The sequence below is a fragment of the Phaethon lepturus genome, unplaced genomic scaffold (genome assembly GCF_000687285.1).
Source record: "Phaethon lepturus isolate BGI_N335 unplaced genomic scaffold, ASM68728v1 scaffold5534, whole genome shotgun sequence".
NCBI lineage: Eukaryota > Metazoa > Chordata > Aves > Phaethontiformes > Phaethontidae > Phaethon > Phaethon lepturus.
In genome coordinates this window covers 62166-89594 of record NW_010532718.1, presented here as the reverse complement: position 1 = coordinate 89594, position 27429 = coordinate 62166, and the positions used below count along the sequence as shown (strand labels likewise).

Below are 27429 nucleotides of genomic sequence, written 5' to 3'. Positions count from 1 at the left end.
GATTTAGCATTGAGAGGTAATGGATTGCTTTATCAAATGGGCAAGAATTGGGAAATTCTGTTGAGAAACTAACGGCTGTTTCAGAATTTATGAAGGGCAAAGAAATGGTATTCTCTGATTCAAAGAGCTAATTAGAAATAAATGCCTGTGGGTATTGGGTCATCATTGTTCCCCCCACATTTTAGGAGAATTAGAGGAAAATTTAATAATTGCTTTTAATTTTACAGGCAGCCAGCATCAAGCGTGAAATGACCTTCCCTGCATTTCAACAGGAGGATGTAAAAAGTGACATCAGTCAAAAACTGCCAGACCAACAGTTTCTCCTGTTCACCACAAAGGAGGAAGATTTAAAAACAGCAGAGACCAAAAAACCAAACAGAGCTCATGAGTATGAAAAGGAAAACACTCGTTCTGTTTGTCTTCTGGAACAGAAGCGCAAGGTTGTTTCTTCAAATATTGATGTGCCTCCAGCAAGGTAAGGAGAGCTGGGGTTTTTGTTGTTGTTTTAAGCTTTTTTTTTTTCTTTTTTTTTTTTTAAAGGTGTGTTGGAGGCAAATTTGAAAAGTGGTATTATGAACTGATAAGACTAATATTTGTGACCAAGCAGTCCAAAGTCAATCATAACACCAGTACTTGAGAGATCTGCTAGAAAATTGAAAACACTGGTAGCAAAAACTGAGACCATCTGCAGTGTAGGACTTTGGATTGCTTTTGCAATGTCTTTGCTTTTATAACATGCTGCAACTGAGGTACTCCCAAAAGAGGAAGAGATTGTTGATTCAGCTTCACCCCAATAAGTAATCTTCTAAATTAGACATAGAATCACCTGACTTGCTAGCAATTTTAAAAAAGTTCTTGTTTAATTATTTTTTTACTGTCACACCTGCAGCCACTTTATACTCAGGGGAATGTGCAATGACTTACTCTGCACAGTGAGGATGTAGTATCTTAAGTTCTGTTATATGCCTGTATAGGTATACAGCTGGGTCATAATGTAGTCCATGAAATTAATTAATAGAAAAAAGTGGTGAGAAGAGGCTAATGCAGGGAAATAAAATTGTACAAAACGGGGATTTTGGGATTGCTTTTTATTTAGTTATTCCTTGCAGATCTGTTGTGAATGCGCATAAATGTTTGTGTCTTCAGCATTCACGTCTGAGGCTCGATGTATATCACAGTGAGAAACTCAAGGTTTGTTTGTCCTTTTTTTTTCCCTTCATGATATTTAAGCGGAATAATAGTAAGAGAAGGAGAAACTGAGAATTACATACTGGCTAGTGATTTAAAGAGAAGGGTCTGAAAAATACAGAGTCTAGAACCATGAACTTTGGGGAAGGACTTCACTGCTTTGAGAGAGAAAGGGAATGACTCCTCTAGGGAATGCTGAACATTAGCATTACTGGATTTGTTTCTTTTATACTAAACAGACTCACTTGTATAAGTGGTGAAAAGCTGACAACAAATTGTGTATTCTGTGTTGCAAGATGACAAGTGCTTTTTCTTTTTGTTGTTTGTGATTTTGTGTTGGCATCAGTCTATCTGCAAAGATTTTTTTCTTAACCTGCCTGGTAAATTTACTTGCACGTAATATTCAATGAAATGTCTTCCGAGTTTATACTGCCACTTAAAAAATATATAGTCAAACTGGATGTTTTGTTGGTTTTTTGGATTGTTTGCTTTCTAGAAACCAACATAAACCAGCAGGTTCTGCCACATCATCCAGAACAGAATGACTGTCATTTGCCTCTGGCTCTCATAGATGACACTTGTGAAAACCACAAAGTTCATGAGCATTTTGACAGCATTTTTTTTTCCGCATATATATCTAGTAAAAAGCTATGCATTAAGACCTTGAAAATGTTAGGACACTTAACTTGAGATTTTCACCAGTAATCAACCCTGTAACGGCTGAGTGCCCTTCTCATTCATCCTGATGTGTATCAAAGCAAATAGGACCATCAGAAAATTCAGGTCAGCAGGGACGTCAGGAAGTCACTTAGTCCAACCTCCTGCTCAAATCATATGTTAGCATTTCCATTTTACAATTCAAGCAGCTAAGATCCAGGATTTAAGTGGCTTTTTGTGTTTCTTCATGCAGGTAATCCACTTGAAGTAGTTGAGCTCCCCTTTTCTGTAACTGCAAGATCATCCTTCCTTGGAGGGACAGATAATTTTTCCCCAGTGAGGTGGAAAAGAGGATAAATAAACATCTTTAATGACTTCTTAAGACTAATTGTGATACCAGTTGTGAGCACAGGATACTTATGATGATAGGAAATAAGTTCATTTGCAAAAATGTCTTCTAAAATTGTTGTTTGTTTCTGTATTTTGTTGCGAACAGATAAATGACCATATTATGTTGTTGCATGTTTTCAGACATGCAGGTTGAGCTGTTGCATTAGCAGCATTAGAGAATGAAATAGAATACAAAGATGGAGTCTAAATTCAATAGCATGATAAATGTCCTGGTCACTTTTGCTACAGTTTTGCAGACAAGCTTAAGTTTCACTTTTAATCTGGGGTGAATTATTGGTCCGTTTGTCCACAATGGACAGGAATAACACTAAAAACTTTGCTTGGAGATCTTCCCAAATATGTGTTGTTGTAATGAGGGGAATGCCTAGTCTCTCTTCCTCTTCACAGTTTGATCTCTAAGTCATATTCTCTGAGAAGTGAGAGTCCAGGCATTTGGTGTTCTCCTTTATAAGCCCCTTCCAGTCTTCTGTCTACGACCATGTTGATGGAGTTGCCTGTTCCCCAGAGGTGAATTCCTCCTCTCTTTGACTCTCGACTGTCCTCTTCTCTGATGAGAACATCCATCCACCTTCATAGATTTGTTGTATCCAGTTGTGGAAGGTCATCTTGAATTAATCAGATGATGTTTACAAAAGTGTGGGAGAAATAAGGGTTTTAATATGATCTTCGTTTCTTATTGCTACATACACCCTCTTTACAAAACACTTTCAGCTATCACTTTGAAGTAGAAAATGCTATGGAAATGAAGCTTGCTGTTTATTTTGTTTTAAAACCTTAGTGGAGCTGAGAAGGTTACCTGCTTCACTTCAGATGCCAAAGTAAAGGATAACATTAAATTTTGCAGTATGCCACTAAACCCAGGACAATATGTAAGTCATTTTGAGACAGAAGTTTATCGTACTGCAGAATCATTATTAACAAGGGTATATGAGTGCCTTCATGAGAGCTTTGAAAAAGTGTCTGCAAAAGAGCTGGTAACATGGATAACTATATTTCACTTTGGCCACAAAATGACCACAAATCCCATCCCATCCCATCCCATCCCATCCCATCCCATCTTACTGGTTTTTAAGGTTCTTAATGAATAAGGATAAAAATCTTTGTGAGGCACTGTATCCAAAATAACTAACAGTTTGGAAAATATGGGCATAATAAATGTTGCTTCTCAGGCATTCAGCCACAGGGCTTTCATTACTGCTTATAGACTCTGAAATTTTAGAAATGTGAAAATAAACTGAGTTCCTGGTGTTTTGAGTGATTGGTATTCAGGTGCGCTGAAGTTACAGTAGATGGAACTGTAGAGCAGGGACAGGCTGGTGGCTATCTCATATGCGCGTGCAGGAGAATGGAAAACTAATGGAAAACATGGACACTTTAAAGTTTTGATTTTCAATATCTGGATAGAAGGAGTAGATCCATACTGATTAGTAGCCCAACAGTTACATGCTTGCCTGGAGTGTGGAAGGTATGGATTCAGGTTCTTCTGTTGTTGCATCTGGAACAAGGACCTGAACTGGAGTCTCTGCTGTACAAAGGAGGTGTCTTAACCATCAAAGTCCTGGTGCTTCATAGGGCAGTTCTTTAAAGTAATAGTGTCAGGTTAAATGTAGCAGACCTGAAATAAATACTTTATTACATGCAGGATAATTTTAATACTGAAATTAAACAAAATTTTAAAATTGATTGTTTACATTTTTTATTTCATCTTGCATAAATAATGCAGACCTTTCTTTCTCTAAGTTATGTGCTGCATTGGAAGTGTCTCGGATTAAAACAGGAGAAGAACATGACTTTTTTTACTGACTTATGTTTTGGAATGCAAAACTGAAATGAGAGGTTAACAGCATTAAGTCTTTCAGTTTTGAGATTTTTTCATTTGGTCATTTTGAACGAAACTTACCTCATTTAAGTAGCTTTCCTACTTCTGAAGTTCAGATGAGCATAAATGAAACTGTTCAACTTGACTAGATTAATTATTTCATATAATAAGAAAATTTGAATTCCTTACTTTATAAGTTTATCAGTAGTTTCAGCACATTAAAGGACTGCTGTCTTGGAGAAAGGGGTCTGACCATTTGACTATAAACTGCAATTATCTCTGAGAATTGAGATGTTATCTATACAACAGAGGAGAATATGCTTTAGATTGACCTCCAGTTCAAACATGAGCAATCGAACACAGCCCAGATCTCCAGCATCTGAGCAATGAAAGGTCATTTTCTAAAAAGAGAGTGGTTTCATTGAGGGACTAATCACCTTGCCTTGTAGGCAGAAGGAAGCACAGGTCTATCAGTGTTTCAGGCAGGTGCATCTGCAGAGGTCAGATGCAATCAAAGATGATGTCCCCCATAGGCAGCAGCCTACAAGGCTGCTGTGAGTTTAACAGAGCCTTTTTGCTCATTTGTATGATCAGTTATGTCCCGGAATCCACATTTACTCCTAAAGCATGTCAACAAGAAAGGCAAAAAAAAGCCTGGGCTGCTGATATGGTGGGTGTGAGTCATGACGTGGGGACCCAAAGCAGGTCAGGCACGTGGGGAACAGCTTCTGTCTCTCGGAGGAGAAGGATGGAAGGGTAGGCAGTGGAGAGCAAGGGGTGAAGTTCCCTTTTTTTGAGTGAAATGTGAGAATAAATGTCTGGAAATGGTGATGGTATTAAAGGTCCTTTTATACAGAAGTGTTTTGACCAGCTGTATCTGGAAACCCTTCAAAACTTATATGCATTAGTGGCAGAAGTGGTGTCCTTTCAGAACTACCAGAAAGGAGTAACTAGAAACATCGAAAAAAGTTAGGAGAATTAAAGAAGGAACTAGGCAGACATTGTTCCTACCCCTCTGGTGGGTGGGAGTGTTTGAATAGTTTTGCCTTTGTTAACCTTCTGCTAGATGACCTCAAAATACAGTGAAATTTGTATTATCTCCTTGCCACATCATTTTCCTTTTCCCCAGTCCTCCTACCCTATCTTCTCTGAAAAAAAGACAGACATACAAACTTTCTAATTGCCTGACTTTTTCTACATTGTTTGTGCACTTAAAGGACATGCCACAGCTAAACCTCAGCTGCTTAAGCACTTCCTATAGCGTGAAAATAGCTATTGTGCAATAAAACCTTGAGTTCCTATGCTCTTCTGGTTCACTGCTATTAAGCAGTGACATTTGCCATGACAATAATATATTGGATTTTGCTATCTTCTGTTTCTTTTATATGCAAAAAAGTTTCTCAACTGCTGCAGAATTAATGTTCATTCATGTGCCTATACTTTATCTACTAATTAGTTTATAATTTAATGAAAGAATTAATATGTGAAATAATTGAAACAAAGTAAAGGAAACGTCTCTAGGAATTCTTTCCCCCATTGACTCTTCAGGTCCGACCAGAATAGCTAAAGAAAACTGGGGCAAAATGAATCGCAGCCATGTTTTCTGACCATCGTTATAAAGAAACAGTATAGGCATTTTATCCCTAAATGATTTTCTTGCCTGGTCTCTCCAGGAATGTAGGTCTGGGCAGCCTTCTGACTAGAGAGTGTGGTGTTGATCCGTAAGGCCTGCTGGGCATGATTGATTATGCACCATGCATTTCAGTGGCAATATTTGTGTATTTTCATAGATGAAACTCTCCAGGAGCCTGACTCTCAGATCAAAACCAGTATCTGCTTAACTGATATCCTCACTAGGAGGACATCCCAGTCTACTCGCAGAGGGAAGAACCTGACAATCAAGGTGTGCTTTTCTGTTTATCCAGAGATGTTGTTTATTCAGAGATTGTCTTCTGTGATTCTTCTCCATCTGTTTTAGGATGGTTGGTTGTACCAACTTTGGTTCTCCATGAGGGAGCTCCTTTCCTGTATCCTTCATGATTTCGGCAGAGTGGATTGATGGGGCGGTTTCAGAGGACATCAACTATTTGTTGGCTGCTGAGGCTTTTCTGTCAAATGGGTGAAAACAAAAGGCCACGAAACCAGGCTGTGCTTCAGATTTACTGACTGTAGCTCTGTGAGCTTCTGAGATCCTTAGCTTTCCTTCTAGCCCAAAAGCGCTTCATTGAGGCGTGTGGTTTTCTTCAACTTTTTTCACCATCCTATAGGTTGAGCACTCCCGCTTTTTACGTTTCATTTTTTGTGCATCCAGGATAGTTAGAAACTTTGAAAATGTTTGTTTTTCATGTAATGAGAATTAGTCCCAGAGTCATTCACATATTTCAGGACTTCTGTAAAAATGTTGTTAGTTGGCAATACCATGTGTTTAAAAGTAGCTTCTCCAAATACCCCACACCAGCTAATTATTGAAGTAGTAAATTGTTGCTTTGTTTTGCTAGTTAAATTTGCATGCAGCTTGATAGGATTTCACCCAAGCAGTCATTAGAGCTTGATTATGTTTAATATTGATGGTAAACTGCTCTTCATGGTCTGCTGCAAAAAGGTGTGGTACCTTCTAGGCACCACTTCGTGACTGTTAACGGGAAAAAGAGTCTTACCCAAAGAGCAATCAGGGAATCAGTCTGTTAGCATATTTTGAAGTAAAAAGCTATATATTTCATGATGCTGTTTTCTAATACTAAATTTTCTTTGCGTTCTAGAAGGAGTGTGTAAGTGTTTTAAGCTCTAGATGCCTTTGATCTGCCTGCATGATGCAAAAGCAGTGTAGCAGAAGCTTCTTTGAAAAGTGTAGATTAAATTGCAAATAAAAACTCTGCAGCTACCTACTGCAGAGCCAAACCACAACTCCAAAAGTCACCTGTCGTGGTTTAACCCCAGCCAGCAACTAAGCACCACTCAGCTGCTCGCTCACTCCCCCACAGTGGGACGGGGGAGAGAATCGGGAAAGTAAAAGAAAACTGATGGGTCGAGATAAAGACAGTTTAATAGGGAAAGCAGAAGCCTCACACGCAAGCAAAGCAAAACAAGGAATTCATTCACCACTCCCCATGGGCAGGCAGGTGTTCAGCCACCTCTAGGGAAGCAGGGCTCCATCATGCGTAACACTTACTTGGGAAGACAAATGCCATCACTCCGAATGTCCCCCCTTCTTTCTTCTTCCCCCAGCTTTATATGCTGAGCATGACGTCATATGGTGTGGAATATCCCTTTGGCCAGCCTGGGTCAGCTGTCCCAGCTGTGTCCCCTCCCAGCTTCCCGTGCATCCCCAGCCTTCTCGCTGGCAGGCCAGCATGAAAAGCCAGGCAGTCTTTGACTGCTTAGCAGTAACCCAGAACATCAGTACGTTATCACCATTTTTTCATCCCACATCCAAAACATAGCCTCATACTAGCTTCAATGAAGAAAATTAACTCTATCCCAGCTGAAAGCAGGACATCACCTTGCTCATTTAACTGGAATGTCGTCTTCCAGATTAACTTACCTGGGTGTGCATAATGTTTGTTGCCATGATAGCTGAACCAACTTCTTATGGTGCTGAGACTGATGACAGCATTTGTGGCAGCTTGCAGACTGTTAGAAACTCACCTTTCAAGTGGTGAGATGGATCAAGTTTCAAGAGTGCTTGGGAAGAGAGGACACACTCATTAGGATTGTCCCGTTCAAAGAGTGGATGAACATAGGGATGGTTGAGCTTGTTACAAGTAAGATTGGATTTCATAGCCAGGTGGTACAGACTCGAGCATTAGCACTCAGAAGTCCCCACTGCCAGGTATCCACAGTGATGTGTTGGATAGGATCGTTTGTTGAAAAAGATCTAACGTCCCCTGCTGTAGAAAAAATTACTCTGATGGTGTGCATAATCTTTATTTTTCAGTGGACTTCTCAGTTCCTCCATTTCTCTCCTTTGTGTAGTACTGTGTATGTATCTGAGAGTTTTGAAATATCTTGTACTTAACTGTATTATTGACATCCCCACAACCATCGTGTTCAATCAGTTGCAGCTTGTAGAGGAAGCAGTTATGTGACTAGCACAATTTATTCTTTCATCACCAGTCATAGATACGCTGTCTGGCCTATCCAGCAGGATTTTGCCAACGTAATATTCTTTTTACAGTGTGAATTTTGGATGAGTTAATATTACTCTTGAGGTATTTTTTTCCCAGTAATGTTCAAAGCAGAGGGAATATTAATCTCATGAATAAAGCAAAGCACTTTTTCTGCTTTTTACTCATAATGTTTAGCATTTGATAGTGATTTTCTCATAATTTGGTATAATGGCAACTACATGTCATTGTGGTCTTTGAGCCTGGTTTACTATACTTGATCCTGTGAGAGCAGTACGGGATTTAAGAGTGATGGACCTAGCAAGAGTACAGATGAAGCTTACTTCTCGTGAATAAGTGGCTTTCTGTTTGGTGGGGCTTCTTGTAGCAGCTGGTCATCACATGGACCTCTTAGTTAATTTTTCTGGGTTTCCATAATTTTCAGCTTTCACCCTGTCTTCTGATGTGTGCGGTGGTATTAGTATTAGGAGAGGGAACTTCTAATACCAGCTTGGTACTTTAGCCATCTGGATTTTTGGCCAATGTTATTGTCCAAATTTTTAACTGTGGGCTTGCAGTGATGTTCCCGGGTCATGAAATTTCAGTGAAAAATAAAAGCACGAGAATTTGGTTGTGCAATTAAATGTGGTAATGTTAAGTTGTCATACTGCCTGACATTGGAGTCTGTATTATTTTAGGTAATTATTATTTTCAAAAGAAGATTTTGCTTGTGCATGTATATGCATACATATACACATACATATATACATATACACTTATTTTAAATAAGTTTCCCATTTCTCTAGAAAAATACATATTCAAAGCACTGCTTAGTAAGACTTATCTTCATCTATAGAAGTATAACTACTTCTCTTTAAAATCTTTTTCCACTGGTAGCCAAGACAAAAGGCTAAATAATTTTATCTGTCTGATGGAAGTTGGCAATGGACAATGATCTTATTACCAAGCAAATTTCAATGAAATCCTCTAATGCGGTGCAGAGGAAAAACATGTCCTTAATCTGCAGCACCCATGAGACGCTGGTTCTTGAAGAGTTGCATTCAGTCAGGATTGCTGCTTTATCTGTTAGCCATAGCTGTGAATGCATGGCTTGTTCTCAGCTCTTCAGTTCCCTTAAAAAATGGAGTGTAATTTCAAAACACTCTTCAACAGCAGGCAATATTCAATAAGAGTAATTTCTTTGTGGTCTGTGTTAGCTGTGGCACAAAAAAAATTCCTCTTGAAATGCCATCTGTGCTGAGAAAAAGAAAAAAGTCAATGGGTACATGGTTTATAACTTGTGTATCTGTGAAACGTGCAAGGATGGGCTACTGTGTGTATGGTTACATAGATTACATACAGCATAGCTATGTTCATAGCTATAAGTTTATTTGAATGCTATAAAATTAAAATATTCTAGTTTATGCAGTGGTATTCGACATTGTATCATTGAGGTCAGGAAAGACATGAAGCTTGCCTTTCTGAGAGGAGCTGTAGCACTGATTGTTTTTTGTAAAATATTTTTAGAAATTTCTGTCTTAGTTCCTTTAGCATCATCTCTATGAAAACATTAAGTTTACACATTTTTTAAAAAACGAGGTAGAAGGTGTGACTTTTCTCCATTTATAGTAATATGCTTGCATTATGTATACAAGGGGTTTTCAGTCTTTTATTTGTATCCCTAAGACAACTACACTACAATGAAACTCATTTAACCCAATTTTCTTATGTGGTACCTAAAGTGTATAATTGGTTTGTATAGATGAAAGGCTATTTTTAAGGTGTCTTTTATTAATTTCTGTAAGAAAGATTTTCTCATTTCTATTATGTGATGGTTTATATGCATCAGATACCCATTTTACCTATTAGTACTTCAGTTTGTGTGATAACAGGAGCATTGTCAAAGGATGGAGCACTTAATCACTTTGAAATATCAATATCTAGATTAGGATATGTACATAAATTAGATTTTTCTAATGGGTTATTTTTATTTGAATCAGAACCACATCTTCCTGTGGTTTTAGTAATCTGCATGGTTTAATATAAGCTCCAACTCTTTCCTTTTTACTCCCTGATCAACAGAAGTGTTGCTAGATACACAAGGTCTGCATGAAGCAGCTACAATTTTTGATAAGTTGCTAGTCTTTCCAAATAAAATATCCTTTGCCTTTGTTATCGAAGCAATACTCGATGCATTGTATTGCACTGGACATGTACTGCTCATGACTTGAAGCTTGGCTTTTGTTCCCTGTGCAAGCATTAACCCATTGGGTTCAATGTGTTTTTAATACGTACTGAATGACTAGTTCACAGTTTTCTTGAGCCAGCAATAAAAAATAGGTTTTCTTCTTCAAGTATGCTAGTGAAGCTCACAATGTAAGGAGTTTTGTGATTTTGCACGGGTTTATAATTTAAATTCTGCTACAGGAATTCCCGCAGGTGATCTGATACTGTGTCTGCCAAGTAACCTCAGGCTGTCTGTGCTTGGTACCCAGTGAACAGAAGAGAGGTAGTAGCATCTTCAGTGGACCAGGAGAAAGCTGTGTGTTAAACATGAACTTCTGCGATTAGCGGTCCCAGTAGAGACAGCACATCCTGAAGTACCTCGCTCTTCTATCCATAGAGTAAAAGATGAAACAAGATGAGACATTTTGCTAAAAATATTTAACATTCCCAAGCAAATGTGTGTTTACATTTTGTATAGAACCAATGTTTAGCAACATAATTTCATTCTCATTTTGGGATAAAACATTCACTGTTAGTGGCTGTGTATGTGAAATGGTTTGTTTGATAACTACATCTTCAAAATAGCCTCCTTGGGGGGAACCGAGGGAAAAAGAACAGAACATCATTGCCAGAATACAGTAGCAGAGTTTCTTTTCTTTAATTATACATTATATTAAAATCTAGATATCGGAGAGTTGTCCTTCCTTGTCTGCAGGAGCATACCAGAAGCCCACATATGGCTGGACACCTGAGCTGTGATGTCCTATGGAAACAGTTGTCCTCTGCAGCATCGACACTGGCATACTGCGTTGAGGCTGCTACCGTGCTGACACGTAGATGTTTTTAGTAATAGCAGTATTCCAGATGGTAAATGGAGTCAATGGTCAATTGATGCTTTTAATAAGTTATTCTTATATAGTAGTGCTGTTGCTCCTCATTTGATTTGGTTTGTTACCCAAAACTTAATGTCTTGGTTGTTTCTTTGAAGAGGGATGGAGGGTGATTTTTCCACCAGCAGGAGATGTGCCATCATTATGGTCAGATTTATAATGAAGTAAAGCCTGTGTTTAGGTAATGCTTTCCCCAGGAAAACCCCTCTTAAAATTCTTTGTAGTCTTTTACTTAATTTTGTATATGAAGGACATTCTTCATCCCATACTCTGCTCCCAAACTTAAGCTCCCTGCTATATCTGTCTGCTTTTCCTCTTTATCTTAATTTGGATCATTGCTTTTGTTTTCACTGTGAATGTCTGATTCATTCCTCCCTTGAAGCTGAGGCAGGCAGTGAAGTAAAGTTTAAAAACAGGCATTTAGGACTTTCCTATACGCAAACACACATTGCCACGAACCACATGGATTGGGAAGTACTGTGCGCCTGACGGCTAGGTGTGAGGAGATTCCTCACCTGGCTGGGTGGTCAAAGAGGTGAGGAGGCAAAAGATGATGAAGAGGATATGCTGGGCCTATTTTGATATTTCTTTCTAATGAAAAAGTGTCTGTGAAGAAATGTTTGATGACACTTCCTGATAATTCTGTGCCAATGATTTAGAAAGAATATTTTGGCTGCTTTTTCCTAGCTTGTTAGCTCCTGAGAACTGCATCCTGAAGTCATGGACCTTTGTTTTGTTAATGTCCTCTTGGATTAAATGAATTGGCCTTCTCTCTTCCCTTTTCCCTCTCCTCTCTAGATCAGTAGTAGCAGGGCTATTAGTATGGAGCTTGCTCATGCTCTCTCTTGCTTCTCAATGTTACTTAGTTTATTTTATGTAATGGTGGTCGCTTTTGTAGGGTTCATTGGGCCCTTGGCTCCAAGATTACAGATGCTTAATTCTCATAGTAAGTGCAGAGTAACTATTAAATACTATTTTTATGTATATATACACATATATGTATATATAATGAGAGCTTAAGCATGTGTTTGTGTGACATATCTGTGCACTCATCTCTGATATCCTGAGAAATACCTTGCTCATATTTAACCTTGTTTCTACTTCTGGTACCTATCTAGAGTACTTTTAGATCACAGGAATAATAACAACAGCAGCAATAGTAAAAATCTAATTGATGTTGAAAGCCCTTTAAAACACATGACCTAAAAAGGCTTGTGGTTACACTTATTTATATTTTGTGGTATATATTTTATGATGATGTTGACAGAAGTTCAAAATATTACAAAGGAAGATACATTACTATCTCATGCTAATCTCTGGAGCAAATATATGCAGGGGAATGCAGCAATTTTGTCATTTTATTATGTTTTCATCTGAGTAAGAAGCTTGGAGAGAAAATCTACATTGAATGCATAATACGGGTCTTACCAAAATAAACTGGATATATACAACGCTTTTAATAAATAATTAACATTAAAGCAGTACAAACCCAAGCTTTCACATCTTAAATTAAAACATAATGTGTAACATTAATAAATATGGCTTGTTTAGGTCCTACAGATAGAAGCTTTGAATTACATTATGCAGCAAATGTTCTTAGTTATCTTTAGGGTTTTTTGTTTTCTTTTTTCTTGGGATTTTCTTTCTTTTTTGGCAGCCTGTTGTGCAGACATCCAAAGTGTTCACAGTATTAATTGAGTTGCCTGTCATTATTATGGCAGAGGAATTGGAGAGGCTGCATATCTGCAGTGGGGAGCTGGATTTTACAAGCCAGGGAAAAATGTAGTTGCCGTGAAAGAAGCCATGAGAGGTCAGTAGATGTCCCACGTACCAGTGCTGCCCAGCATAGCTGAGGCTTCCTTCTGCAGGACCAGGATTGAGGTCTCGGCAGCTGCTGCCCCTCGGCGTCATGGTTGTAGCTGAGCCTCTGCGGCGGTAGATGCTGTCCTGACTTCAGCCATGAAATCCCCCTGAGCTGGAGGGGACTGCTCAGGTACAGCTGAGGAGACCCTGGCTCCCCGCTAGTTTTTATTGTATGTGAGTGGTACGATACAACCCTCCGAAAGGAGCTCCGATTCGTCACAGTCCTCCAGTGCCATCTGAGCCTTTTAAAGTACTGTTGGCTTTTTCGTTATTTGCCTCTCTATGATCCTAGAAGTATGGCTTATTTACCTGTTATCAGGTATATCAGAAACAGGAAATATGGAAAATAAAATCTGTAGTCAGACCTCAAAACTTAAAACAACCTGTCCTGTCCATCCCTACATCGAGGGGCAAATACTAAGCCATTCTGTGTATTTCTACTTTTCTTACCTACTTTTTTAAATTAAAGCTTGTCTGAACTAAATGTATCCCTTGAAGTCACAGGAACTTAGAAGTCATCTGGCCTAGATTGCCCTCCTGCTTTGTAAAATCTCCTCTTGACTCACTGTGCTGTACAGCCTCCCACCTACCCATCTATTGCTGCATATTCGCTTCCTCCCACTTGTTCTCCCTGTGCTGTTCTTTCTGTGGTTATGCCTCTGCTCCAGCCATCGCTTAAAAACACCAGCGACTCTCCAAACCTCACCTTCTTTTAAATATTTTACATTTTTCACAGTTGGACTTCTAAAACCTTCCCTTTAGTTCCAAAGAGGAATACATTTTTCTTCCTCTCCAAAAGGTATACTTCCAAATACTCTGAAACGGCTCATATCATGCTTCTATGATGTGTTCTATAAACAATGTTTGGGGTAAATTGTATTGTGCTACATTAAAGCGTTACATGGTTGAAAGCTCCTGTTCTCATATTATGCACTGAGTGTATTTGTGTGCCTGGAAAATATCCAGGTGACCTTTGCCTGCCCTACGGCATCGGGAAGGAAGGCTCCTGAGAGCAGTGCAAGCTTGTGGAGGGAAGGAAGTAGCTGGGATAAAGCAAATCTGGCTAGCTAAACACGTGAACCCAATTGTCATTTTTTCACTACTATTTTTGTGAAGTTACCAGCAATTGTTATATAAGCTGATTATATCCAATTTTTGTTTGGGGGCGGGGGACGAAGCAGTGAACAACAGACTGAAGTTCAAAATCTGCTTTGCTTGGTGGTAAGTTTCTTCATTTCTGTGATCTAGCCAAGAGTCACAAACTTTCGTTTGTGTATACATGCTAGGATATGTTTCTATACAATGCTAAATCACCAACAGGATAATTAAATCTGCTGAGTAACGCCTGTGGTGAGGCTGCAAACAACACACGCTATTTATATAAGCAGCGACAGACACATTGTTACCGATTTCTGTAAACAGTACAACCTAAAGAAAACACTAGACTTTTTGAAGAAGCTTATCTTTCTAGTTTAAAAACCAACAACAAACAGACATCCCCACCCCACTCCCCGAAAACCTCCAAACAAAACCAACCAAACCAAAAACCCACAAGCCAAGTGAAAAGTAGACAACAAAAAGCCTGGAAGACAACTGTTATGAATAGATGGCTAATTTCCTCTGTTTCTAAACCAGTTTTGTCAGTATATATTGCTGAGTCTAATAGTTGTTTTCTGTTTACACTATGCTTGAGCCCAAAATGCACATAGTTATCTCTAGACCACTATAGGAGCCCATTTGTAGGATTGTGGGGACTCCATTCTGCCCGTCCTGCACAAGCATGAGTGGGTACCTGTTACAGAAATTCTTTTATGGGGTTGAGGGCACCTTGGTTTCTCTTTTTAGGGTATCAGGAAGCTTTGTTTATTATCCAGTTAGGGCAGCTACCTCTAGAGGATGAGAACCGGAGATGGGCTGAGCGGTGCCAAGCTGCACACGCGATGGGCTGCTCTTGCAACTAGTATAGCTTCACTGAAGGATATTGCCTCTGCCACCGTACATCTTCCCTAATGTATTTCAGTGAAAACAAGGTTTGGCTGTCATCTGCAGTACCCAATGCGCATAAAAAAAGTTGTGGGATTTATAAGTTACAGAAAGCTGTGCTGTGATTGGTAAAGATTTACTTATTTCCTTGGAACATCTGTGTATGTATGTACATAGAGTAAATTCTTATTTTATGTTAGAGTTTATCTTGATGGAATAACTGGATGTACTGTCACTACCTCAGAGCCTTGTCTTGTTGATAGAGAGAATTGCTGTTGTTTTAATGGAAAATATTTAAACAGATTTTAACAACCTTAAACTCGTACCATCTTCTGTTTAAAAAATCTGCTGAATACTTTCCCAAATTCTATCTTTTAGGAGATGCATGACTGCGTGCTTTATTTCTGGTATATTGCCAGATTTCCCATATCATCATCTATGCCAAATAATTGCTCACTTATTATACTGGTAGCTTAAATATTGTTGCCTCAGAGATGTGTTTAGAAGATATGATAGATACTAGCATATTTTGATTTATAGCATTGGAACAGCAAAAATACAAGTGGAAGGCCCTCCACGGGTCATGTAGGTCTTCAGTTACCTCCAGAAAGATCAGTTGTATGTATCCCTTTTGATAATTGTTTGTCTAATCTTTTCTTAAAAGTTGGTACCTAGTGACAGGTTGCCATTCAGAAGGGCAGTGGGTTCCAGGGTTTAAATATTTTTATTGATAGAATTTTTTCACATTACAGCTAAAACCTCCCTCATTGCTTTTTACATCCATTGCTTCTTCCCCGTACCCCAGTGGGTGTGGAGAACAATATACTCCCTTTCCTTTTTTTTTATTTTCCCCTCCATCGTTTTCCATAATGGAAGACAGTCTCTTTTTGGTGAGTGGAAAGAACACCTTTTATCCAATCACTGTTTAATACAGGTTGCATGAATAAAGTTGGAAATGAACATCCAATGGGTGAATATCCCATTTCATGGTGGCACAGGTGTTCAAGCTCTGGCCTTTTGCCAAGGGCAGGGGATTGAGGCACCCTCTGGGGAACTGGGGGGCTAGGTTAGAGGTGGGATGGCGTAGGAAGGGAAGGGGACTGATGCCGATCAGCAGAGATGCACAGGGGCAGAAGCCCTTGAGCGTGTCACAGGCAGGAACCGAAGATGCCTGTGGCTTCTCTGTTGCTTGTGAGGAATTTGTGGATCAAGCCCTTTAAGCATGAACATTTTCTGTGGTTTTATTATTTTTTCCCCCCTCTGCCTTTATTCTCCAATTTTAACATAGAAGGTAAAATGGTGGCGAAGGAGATTAGAGGAGCCCCACAGCTGGTCAATCTGAGTACCTCTGTGAGGTTAGTGAGTAGAATAACTGGGTGAGACTGCTGGCATTTTCACATGGTAATAGAAGTAACAGGTTCTGAAAAACAAATCCAGCATTTGTTTTCTGGGAAAGGGAGCGTAATATTTTCCACATTAATGCATTGTATGGGCTCAACATTGGACCCGACTCAATCTGCTGTAGTTCATGTGTGGCTAGAAGCCCAGAAATGCCACTTTTGTCCACTGAAGGATGGCACTAAAACTAGTACAGAGAAGGCATATCTGTTGTTCACTTGTAAAAGCAGTAGTCTTATCGCCACTGCTAGCTCTGCAATTTAAGTCATCTTTTTTATAATGCTTAATATACTTCAGCTGCTCCTTCTGCTTGCATCTCCTTCCCTCTGTGCTCCCCAGAACGTATGCAGGCTTTCAACAGCAGAGTGCCACTGGAGGTAGGGAGGCTTGGTTTGAGCATTTGGTGCTTTGAGTGTGGTTTGTTTACAGCAGGTATAAAGCAGAAGCATTGTTTTATGCTCTAAAGGAAGGAGGAAGTTGGCAACCATCCATCTGTGTGGCTTTGAAACTCATTACTGTTCGTTTGAATAGTGATGCACTAGATAGGTTTTGACAAACTACAGATGGTAAAACAGCAGTGATGAAGCATTCATTTTGTATATGTATAGTATATCTAAAATATCTATGCATATCTGTAGAGCCTTGTGAACATGAATTCACAAGGTTTAGATGAGTCTCAGAGTTCATTTCTATTTGCCCTTCCCCTCCAAAGGATATTTTAATTGTTTTCTGTGGGAATTGGGTTGAAGTTAGTCCTGGGGATGGTTGAACAGATGACTCTCTATTAAAAGTAAGGACCATTTCCTACTGAGTATTTTCAGGTGCATCATCCAGTTGAAACACATGGCTTCCAAAAATTAAACACTCTGAGAATGGCCGCTTTGCTAACTACATCTGATACGAATGGTTTCCCATGTACTTTTGCTTGTCCATGTGTGTGCATTGTTATGTACTTACGTACAGAAGCGCATCTTATTAGCGTGCTATATAATTTAGAAGAGAAGATGCTTTCTTCTTTATAACTGGACTTCATGCGTGCACAGGGAGGTAACAGTTTATTTTTGGGGAAAATAAATTATTCAGATGATGATACCTTCAAAATTTATCAAGTCTGCTTCAATGTGTGCAGGATAGCAACTGTGCTGACAATGAAAATAATAATGCTTAGTACAGCAATTTTATGATTCAGTGCTGTACAGACACTAACACGTTCTAAAATAACAGGGAACAGTAAGCAAAACAACTTCAAAGATGTTCAAGAAGTGGTACAGCAGGAGAAAGTGGTGCCCAGCAAGGCAGGGACTGTACCAGGATTAGAAGTGAAGACTGCCTCACTGCCAGCCGTGCCCTCCTTCTTCTTCTGACTCCCAACAGCCATCTTCTAAGTTTCTAACTTTTATGCCTCATGTATACTTCCCATCTGAGGTCCCTCATTCCAAATCTCGCCTCAAAGTCAAGTCGAAAAATGGAAAAACCTCTGATGCAAATGCAAAGCTTTCTATTACTTATAAAAGCTTACACCCCCTTGTATAAAAAAAAAAAAATCTATGTCATTCCTGCCTTGTATGCCTAATGGCCTTAAAACAAAAGGTCATTGTGGTGGGTCGACCTTGGCTGGACCCAGCTGCTCTATCACTCCCCTCCTTAGCAGGACGGGGGCGGTGAAGGAGAAAATAAGATGGAAAATAACTCATGGGTCAAGATAGAGACAGTTTAGTAAAGCAAAAGCAAAGGCTGTGTGTGGAAGCAAATGGAAACAAAAGATTTCTTCTCTACTTCCCATCAGCAGGCAATGTCCAGCCACTTCGCAGGAGCCAGGCCTTCAGTACGCATAGTGGTTGCCCTGGAAGACAAGCACCTTAATGACCAATGCCCCCCACCCCTTTCTCTTAGCTTTTGTTGCTGAGCACAGTGTCATATGGTGTGGAAAATCCCTTTGGTCAGTTTGGGTCAGCTGTCCTGGCTGTGTCCCCCTCCCAAGATCTTGCCAACCCCCAGCCTAACTGGCCTTTGGGGGCGAGGGGGATGTTGGAGAGACAGCCTTGATGCTGTGGGATCACTGCTCAGCAGTAGCCGAAACACTGGCGTGTCATCCACACCTTTCTAGCTACTGATCCGAAGCACGGCACTATGAGGGCTGCTATGGGGAAAATTAACTCCATCTCAGCCAGACCCGTTACACCCATTGTTTCTTTCAGATGTTAAAATGCTTTTTCTATTCTCATATTTGGATTCAAAGGATGTTCAAAAGCATGCATTCTTAAAATATAATTTATTTATTTAAAACCTTTTATCTTTGGGTGGTTAACTCAAGTCGTATAAAGCATGGCACCCAGACTTGCAGTTGTCCAGGACTTTTTGCAATGAGACCTGTGCATGAGTTTGTCAAACTGGTAGTCATCTGCTTTCTGAAAATGTTGGGGTAAGTGAATTGTGTAGATGGACACAATGGAGTTGTTAGCCTTGGTAGTGTATTCTGTAGGGGATTCTGACTATCTGTCATGCTGCATGTGGCAGTTAGGTTATTGCCAGTCTCTGATCAGTCCAGATGAGGTGTTAAACAACAAATTTTAATAGTGATCTGGGGATGAAGAACTGAGACTTTTATTTTGTCATCTGGTTTAAAGGCAATTTTGCAGTCAGGTTGGTCTTCAAACAGAAAAGTGTGTTTCACAGCAGTAGAGATTTAAAAGAAGAAGCATCAGTCTTTCTTTTTTTGTGGCTTACCTTATGAAGAGCTTAGCATCTGTGATACCAATTCTTATACCTCCCTTAACACAAACATAAAGATGAATATCAGAAGAGTACATTTTTTGGCTAAGAAAACACATGCTCATGAGTTCAATGTTCTCTACAGCTCAGGCCACAGGAATGAGCTGAGTGACTCCTCTGCCGCTAGAAGGTGGGGGGTTCAAAGCACCTGTACGGTGTTTGCAGCAGTTACATACTTATCAACCTAAGCCTCATGAAGTATTACTAAAAATGGGACTTAGGATCCCGAGTCATGCCACCTCTTAAGAAAAAAGCTCAAAGGATGCAGACTCTGCATAATCTCTCAGCTCCAGCGATGAGTTACATCTAGTTTGTTTGCTTTCAATTAAATAAAAAATAATAAAGGAAGCACCTGTGGACATTGATAATCTTTGGAGTCTGATGGTGCTTGTAGAAGAGGTTACAGCTGCTAGGGACTATTCCAGCTATGTAAGTTAGCACTGCGTATTGTAACTGCATTGCATTACAGAGATGAGGTGCAAGCAGCCTTGCTGGGGGAACGCGCAGCTTGTCACCTCCGAGGAGCATGAGGGGATGGCCGCTTTCTACAGCTGACACTCCACAGCCTTTGAAAATCCTTCTTGCGTGCTTATAAGAGGAAGCTGGGAGGTCAGACTTCACTAGTTTTTTTCAAACATATTTATTCTCAATGAGATCTTTAAGACAAACTAAGTCACATTTAGTCATTGCAGTTTTATTTAAAAACACAATTTGTTATATAAAATTACATAAAAGTACAATTTTTTTTGTATAACATATAGCAAAAATTGGTCTGTTTTTATAGATGTAGAGCTCAAACTGCTGAACAGATTTAGCTAAAATGCCTCAGATAAACAACCTGCCTGTCCCCCTGGGTCAAACGAAAACTCGCAAACATTTAGGCCAAAGTGAATTCCTTTGAGAGGGTTTTTAGAGGAGGTTAAAAAGGTGGGATACCTTTTAAACTTTGAGATGAGTTTGTGATTCACAAATAATTGTTACCAGTCACCTGTTAAGTAAATTGTGGTTCTAGGAGTGTTGTCACTGAGGACTGGGGGATCCCTGGGGAGGAGGAGGCAGTGCCCACAGCGAGTGGTCTGGCTTGGACAAAAGCCTGAAAGGTACAGAGGTACTAACTCCCCACTCATCGATCTTCTTTAAAAATCAGCATAACTCATTTGGAAGCAGGAATTGATTTGGAAGCGTTTTTGGAAGGTGGTTGCAAGGACTGCCGTGCAACTCCATGCAGGTCCCTCTGCCCTGCCAGCCGCAGTGTGGGGTGCACGGGTGCACTGGAGGCCTGGGAGCGGTGTGGGTGGTTGGGTAGTCAAAGCTAAGTGAAGGGCTGGGTAGTTGAGATCTACTGCATTGCATCATATATGTTTTTTTCTCTTACTGTGGGCCCTTACCTTAAGGCCAAAGATTTAAGAGAGAAGGTGAATTTCTTCTCAAAGCTATATGGGCAATATAAACTTTTGTGCATCGAGCCGTTTCTCATCTGTATAATAATTTTAAAATTCTTGTTCTAATTTTGCATCTTACTTTCAGCTTCTTCAGATCTTTCTTTGGTGCATCTCCAGTTGTGACATATCTCCAAATTTGGTCATTCTTTAAATGTCCACCAAAGCAGCATCAGAGAGAATGGTATTTTAGGTTAATTCGCTGAAAAGTAGCTTCTGGGAGACTTAAAATGGACTATACAGTGTGTGTGCCTATTGTATAAGTATACGTAAATAACTGAAACAGTACTACAGAAAATACATCTGAATCACAGTCACAGTAGTACAGCATCAGTGGTTCCTATGCCTTATGTTGCCAGTCTTGCAGTGCTTTGCTTTTGTTCAATGAGACTCTCCAAACTATGCATCCCATCGCAAGGATCGAATAGCATGAAAATGTTTAAAAGGCTCCAATCTCAGTCTGATAAACTCTTTTTTCTTGTTCCACATAGTGGAAACTTCTGCGTTCAAAGAAAACAAAACTGGTTTTAATGTGACAGTCTGCTGTCAGTCTAAGGAAGCAGAGATAAAGAAATGCAAGTGCATGGGTCAGCAGATTCAGCAGAAGAAAACCTTGTGTTTAATGACTGATGCAATGATCTGAAGTAATGCCTTGGTGTGCTGCAGTTCTTGTCTGTTGGTTATCTAGCAGCAAGTATTAGATGAAGTTCGAAGTATCGGAGCTCCGTAAAATACAGCATTTCTGTATCTTAATGAAACTGGAAAAGATGTGTTTAACCAACATAAACCACTCTTTCTAAAGCAGATGTTAGGGATAGGAGGAGCGTAGAAGAGCAGAGTTAGCATTCTGCTGATTATGCCAGTGCTGTTTATTTTTAACTGGCGAATAAGTAGTTTTAGAACAGACTATAACTTGGCTCTATTTTAAAATCCTTTTTAAATAATGACTAGGGCTGTGCTTTAGTGAATTGGTAATTTCTCCTGTTTAACCAGGCCAGCACAAGACCTGGACTGATTTTATTTCTCCTTTTTTATTAGTAATATCTTATGATGCTTCACTGGCATCATAAGAAGAGAAGATGAGAAACGGTACAAGCAGAAAAATGAAGTAGCCAGCGAGGAAGCCTTATTTTGTTTTCTTGGCACGTCGCCCTCTCTTTGCTGGTTATCCATCTGTGTTATCAAACTCCAATTACTTCTGACCATCTTAGCTCTTGAAATCTTTCTGGTTATTTCATCCAGAAGTCCCTTTATTGCTTATTCTCCATATACTTTCCTTGTGCCGAGCTCCATGTTTCCTGTGGCTTGAACACCCTGATTTGTTCCACAGGTCTTCAGATCTTCCCTAAAGTGCCACCTCTGCCCAATGTTACACCACAGATTGACTACCTCCATACGTTTTCGGGCATGCACTTCCTTCTGCACCTGCCCATCTTGCATCTTACAGTTTAGATCCCTGTCTGCAAGAAACTGGCAGCAGTCTTTGTCTCTCACCTTGTCTTATGTAGATCAAAGAAATGTAAATTAATACATACTGTTATAAAAAAGCCACATAAGCAAGTCTTGCATGAAGTTATGGTACTTCTATAAACTTTTTTAAACCATTCTTTAATAAGTTGTAAAGAAGTTAAGCTTGCTGTCTATACATATATATATATTGTAGTAGTATCATTGAAACAATCCCCAGAAAGGATATGCTTTACATTCCATAAATCTTCAGAATAACTTTAGCAGAATTAGATTATATTAAAAAAACATTAATAATAAGTAATCAAAGTGTGCCTATCACTTTGACTATCCAAGTGGGAATCGTTCTGTGCATCTTTTGAAGGCAGCAGAAATACAGGTCTTCTATGTCAATAGAATTTTTCCATATTGTACCTCTTCATTTACATATTTTCTGCTTGGAGAGGCTTATCAAGCACTAAAGACAAAAATTGTGTGCCATTAGTCACTAAATTGCATTAAGTCTTTCTGCTGCTGTGTGCAGATGGAAAGAAGATGGGGAAAAGCTTAGGTAAAAAGATTTTTTTCTAAATTAGAAATCTAAAATTACTTTCTTTAAGCGGAAGCAGTACTGATGCATTTTGTTATCATCTTCTGGGGCAAAGTAACAGCATAGAGAGATGAAACAAACTGTTGTTTAATCTAGTTTTTCTGCTTAGCCTTTGTCCAGATTAATTTGAAGCATCCCATTTTGGGGGGGGGAGAAGAGAGAGGTTCAAGCTGTTTGACATTGTGAGAAGAGTAAACACTGAAAGATAAGTATGTATCCTCAAACTGTGGTAGAATGAAGCCACAGAATTTGGATCTGGGGGCTAATTGCCAAAGACTTTGATGTTAAGATGGGAGATTTCCAAACAGTTCTTCGTAATACAGAGTCTGTTTACAAGATTCAAAAACTACACTTGGATCAGAAGGGACATTTTGGCTTGTTTTCTCTCTTATTTTCTGAAATCTTGAGCATATCACCATGCAAATGTTTACGTGAGAAGGCTAGGCAGGACTCCTCGGAGTGGAAGGAGATTCACAGATGAGCCAAAGTGTTTGTGCAGGCGTTGCTTTACTGCATCCTGTGTCTTACAAGTCCCGCAGAAATTCTCCGCTCTGAGGGGATCATGCCTCGCCTTACTGTACTCTCAGTGGGGTATGAACCTCCACTGGTTTGCTTGCCACTCAGCACAGGGACGCTGAACGGCTCCATCAGGTATCCCTGGTGGGAGATGCCTGCAATCCTTTGCTTTGGTCTTGGTGTTTTGTAGTAGTGCTTGCCTCTGCAATCCTGTTGCTGAAGCATGGCTTTGTTGATGCATTTATTCTTCTCTGGGCATATGTATTTTAATTTTCATAATCTCATATCTGAAAATATATTTGGAACGCATATTAGTTTGAAATAATGAAGCTTTCTGCTCATTCATGGAGAAATTACTTTGCAATTCAGTGAGAAATGAACGTCTTCTGTTTTGGTTTTATGTTAGTGTCTGAAGAAAGTCCTAGTCCAGGAATGATACTAGACACTAAAAATGCTGTGCAAAGTCATACTCCTAAAGTCCTCTAACCTAAGAGTCTGGCTTTTTCCTCTTCTGCTTCCACACCAGCCAGGTCACGTCAGGCTGGAACTGTCCTTCGCCCCTCTGCAAACTCCTCTCCTCGTGTCCGCTGGCCGATTCCTTTCTTCTGCTGGGTTTTCCAAGTGCACCTCAGACACTACTAACACTTTCAAAACACCCTGGTTGTGTTCACCTGTGAGGTGAGCAGCCATGCCTCCTTGTTGGCTGGAGATGCCCCTCTTGCTGTTGCTGCACCTTTTATCTTGGCTTAGACCATGGGGCACTGACTGCTGAATGCGTCTTGCTGCCCTGTGTCCTTTATCGCTATCAAATTCAGTTTCTGTATCTTGCCTGTGTGTGTTCTCTTCTTGTTTTCTATTTTTCCTGTGCATCTAAAAAGCTATAATCTTTTTCTTCAGAGGCCTGTTATAATTCTCCTGTATGTTTCTGTCTGCAAAGCTCTTCATACATTGCCAAGAATCTACTGTGTGCCCTTTTTTCTCCAAACTGCAGATTTTGAATAGCATAGTTCAACAGGTAACACGAATGCTAGAAAATCCAATAATTTGGAACTATGACTGGCAAGCCTGTAAAGCTCCTGCAGACTTATTCTGTCACTCTCACATGGGACGGAAACCTAGTCCCTTGGTTTTGAGCTGGATTACAAAGCAAGAGATGATACTGCACATTAAAACTATGTTACTTAACCTTGGGTATCTTCAGTTAGGATGTTTTTATAAAGGCATTTACACGTGGACAGAAAAAAAGTATCTACAATTTCAAAATTGTAGGAAGCATTTTTTTGTGTGTTTTATGAGGAATACATAGTGATAAAGTTTAGAACTTGTCTTAGAATATGTTTCTTCCCCATTCCACTATCATACGGGGTTTTATATAGTATGCCCATATTCAATACAAAGGAAGAAACCTGATCTTTGCACGGGCTGTTTACCAGACCAGTAGATGCTTTGAGACTGAGAGGTGTTTCCAATTTCGTTTTGTTGAGTGGTATGCTGACTGCATCGGACAACTGAGCTGTGCTTTCTATTCCAATCTGTAATTTTATAAACTTCAGTAGTAAAATTATGATAACTTCAATTATTGAAGAGCATGAAATAGACCTAAATGAGCTTATTAATATTAATGCTTACTGTACTTCCTGAAGTTATGAAGCTTGTTGTGGACCTGGGCTAGTATATTCATAACAATAAACACACACAGCTGCCCTTTCAGTTCATGGACAATTAGGAAAACACCTTGAACTTCTGTGGGTTAGTATCAGAATTGTTCTCTGATCATTTCATTCCCATACATTATTTCTGTCTATGGGCTTTTTATTAACCGTTTAGTTTGTCTGTGAAGTTATCCATTATTAATAGATTCTGACTGTCCACATATGCTGCATATTTTTGTATCTATGCCTTAAGTGTCTGATGGCTAACTGAAACAGGGTTAGAGAAAGGAGAGATTTCAACAGCATGGCTGTATGAGCATTTTCTTTTTCAAACGCATCTGAGACCTGGTTTTGAGGACTGTTTTGTGAGCTAAAGGTCATGAAGTTGCATGCTCATCATGCATCATGCTCAGTGAAAATCAAGTAAAAGCATTGAGCAGTCCTTTGAAAAGTACTTGTGGGTCTTATTCAAAGACATGTCTCTCATACTTTTTTTGAAGTATTTTTTGAGCTGGACTGATGAATGTGCAGTTTCACTCTTTTCCAAGTAGAAAGACTTATCTTTTATGTCTGTGCTGGAGCTGGGGCAGATCTAACAGGACAAAGCCCACGGATGTAGCAGCAGGTCCTCCAGCTCCTGTTTCTTCTACCTTAGGTATATCTGTATAATGTTTTTTTTGGAAAAAAGCTATGTGAAAAAGTAGCATAAATCCTGCACAGGGAGGAGACAGGGAGTGTGAGTGCGCGCGCGCAGCTTTGCAAGCATGATGTCATTCTAATTTGCACTGCTAGGGGATGAGCTCATCGGGGAGGGGTCTTGCAGATTTACAGCTGTGCCAATTCATCTCTGATTTGATTAACATTCCCCAAGCTCCTGCCTTGAACTAAACAACAGGCACTGCGTTATGAATTATTTAAAGACCTATGAGAGCTTCTACTAAATAAAATCAAGCATCAGTGCAAAACAAAAAAGAGTGAACTCTATTTTGCTTCCACAATGTTGTTAGAAAATGGCATGTCTACCATTCCCAAAAGGATTAGCAGTTTTTTATTCCTGCTCCTTAACATTTTTCTGCTACTAGTTTTCAACAATCTGAGTTGCCCTTTTGTGGAAGATGGGTATGTAGACCTAATATATATATGTATATATGTTTCTTGTTTAGATACAGTGTAGCATTAACAAGGCTGTATTATTCCATTCTATAACTGCGTTTTCATTTCTAATAGGAATTTAAGTATAAAACTTGGACTGTTAGAAAAAACAAGCATATTCTTATATTTATAGAATTTCAAAATTCTGCCTACATTGTGAAGGAAGTTGGCCTCCTGAAACAGATGAAAATCTGGGGTTTGTTCCCCTCCCGCCTGAAATTGTGCCATTTTGCAAATGGGTCAGAGCAGCTGGTTGAAAATCAGATAAATTGTCTGGGAACCGCTGCTGCTGTACTGTGCCTCCTGCATAGCCTCAGGCTAGAGGTGTTGGCAGATTTGTATATTTACATTCCCCAAATTTCTCAGAAACACGTTTAACAGATTTTTCCAGAGATTAAAACACTAGGTTGAGATGTGGGGTGCAAGTGGTGAGAGCAGAATTGTGCCTAAGCATCTCAAAAACACTTTGGGACCTCTCTAAGAAGCAGAACACAGGATAGATGTTCAACATTATTTTGGTTTCTCATAGATATCTGGTACCTTTTTCTTCAGTGCAACACCTGCCTTCTGAGCTGAGGAGAGGGCAAACTTCTCTGTTTCTAAAGCCCTATTTATTGCTACTATCTGTAACAGCTTTATAGCGTTAATCATTCCTGATGTAAGATACTTTAGCTGCTTCCTTTAGATGCATGTGTCTTTTTAACTGTAGTATAGCAAGCAATACAAATACAGGGAAATCTGAAATTAAATACATGTAGAGGTTGAGTTATGACACCAGGTTACTCTAATATCACTGTGTCCCCCTTTCAGCTTTAGGTTTGGAGTCTGGGGGAAGAATCTGGCTGAATAGCCCAAAAGTGAACAAAGAGCTGAATATTTTGCTGGGGACTAATGCTAAAAGAGCATGATGCTGAGGGAAATAATTCAATTCCGAGACCAAGCTGGTTTTATCAGTAAGTTCACCAGAAAGTTGTCAAATTAGAAAATCATTATTTTCTAAAACTCACAGGGGCCAATTAGAGTATGGAAATGCTGCGTTACCCATTCTCTTCCCTGGGCGGGGGAGGGGGTTTATCTTCATGAAAATATTCTGGAAGCATGGGAAGCAGGTAACAGCTCTTCAGTGCCTATGAAATGCTTCAGCTAGGAGCCCGTCCTTCTCGCACTGCAGGAGCATTAGTAAAATCTGGAGTAAAGCAAATAGACTTGCAGTTTAAGAGCCCGCTTCCTTACGATCAGCTTTACCTGCAACAGACAAATTGCATACCAGGCTAGCTTGTATACTTTCAAAATAGTAATCTTTT

General features: G+C 39.6%; 1 protein-coding gene across 1 annotated transcript in view; it reads left to right on the top strand.

Moving 5' to 3' along the window:
• Window positions 1-248: 248 nt before the first annotated feature.
• ZNF704 (zinc finger protein 704) overlaps window positions 249-27429 on the top strand; it is a 74908-nt gene continuing 47727 nt past the window's right edge. Inside the window, exon 1 of the mRNA XM_010284936.1 lies at window positions 249-475. Within this exon, the coding sequence (XP_010283238.1) occupies window positions 249-475 (227 nt within the window). The remainder of the gene's footprint in view (window positions 476-27429) is intronic.